This window comes from Verticillium dahliae, genomic scaffold (genome assembly GCF_000150675.1).
Source record: "Verticillium dahliae VdLs.17 supercont1.3 genomic scaffold, whole genome shotgun sequence".
Classification (NCBI taxonomy): domain Eukaryota; kingdom Fungi; phylum Ascomycota; class Sordariomycetes; order Glomerellales; family Plectosphaerellaceae; genus Verticillium; species Verticillium dahliae.
In genome coordinates, this window is record NW_009276940.1 from 1,135,950 (window position 1) to 1,137,001 (window position 1,052).

Sequence of the window (1,052 nt, forward strand, 5' to 3'; positions counted from 1 at the left end):
AGGCGTAGCATCTGATGGAGACACATTAGCTTATCGTTCTGCACGAAAACCATTGCGAGTCTGTGTCTGGAACATACCTGTGTAACGTAGTTGGGCTCGAGGCGCATGAGACAGCCAAACTTGCCGCCCTCCGACGTGTGCAGCACACTGGCGCCCACAAAGTTCTTGGAATTGGGGTCCACGCCCTCGAGCACCCGCCATCGAAACCCTTCGACCGTCTTCTTGACGAACGTGTGGTTCATCTCCTTGCCTGCGTACTTGCTTGCCGCGTTCAGACCGACGACCTGCTGCGCCTCCCGCGCGCCGCCGCCAATCTGCTTCCACCGCTTGAAGAAGTCCTCCGCCGACAGGTCCGCAGGGTCCATAAACTTGTGCGCCGCGACCGGCAGCTTCAGCGTCAACGCCTGCAGGGCGCCAGCGAGGTAACTGATGCGGATCGTCGGGCTCTTCTCGAAAACCTGCTTGGACTCAAACATGATGACCTGCTGTGACTGGGCGCCCTGCGCGATCGAGCTGTCCGGCATGCCCTTAATGTCCCACGTCAGCTTCCCCTTCTCGCTCTCGTCCAGATCCAGTGTTGTCGTGAATGAGTTGATCGTCGCTGGCGTGTTGTTGGAGAAGTAGAGAATCAGACAAGCCATTTGACCCCTGTACTCCGACCGGACGCCCACCTGGATCTGGCCGTCCTCGAAGAGCACACCTTCAGACCGCAGCAGCAGCTTGTTGTAGCCCTGCTGCCAGCCAGGCGACAGATGGGCCGCGCTGGCCAGGTTCAGCGGCTTCGTCTTGGGCTCGGCAGGACCAATGTTGTTCATGTCGAGGCCTGCCAAGTCGCTCGCGCTGGACTTGCCGTTGGCCCCATTGGCGTGCCCGTTGAGGTTGGAGCTAAAGGTTCTCTTGAGGGCCGCGTTCTTCGCCATGGCCAGCTCTGACGCGTCTGCATTTGCATGCTTACCACCCACAACCCAAGTCCTCTTATCACTTGTGTTGGCGTGCTTCTGATGCAGTCTCGACAGGAGCGCCGACTGCCGCTCGGAGAACGGCGGCATCTC

At 59.7% G+C, this 1,052-nt stretch overlaps 1 protein-coding gene across 1 annotated transcript; it reads right to left on the reverse strand.

Moving 5' to 3' along the window:
- Positions 1-30: 30 nt before the first annotated feature.
- Positions 31-920, reverse strand: VDAG_01984 (AP-2 complex subunit alpha; the record flags this gene model as incomplete). The annotated part of the gene is made up of 2 exons (XM_009658013.1): positions 31-95; positions 149-920. The coding sequence occupies 2 exons, from the start codon at positions 918-920 to the stop codon at positions 31-33; spliced, it is 837 nt and encodes a 278-aa protein (XP_009656308.1).
- Positions 921-1,052: the final 132 nt, after the last annotated feature.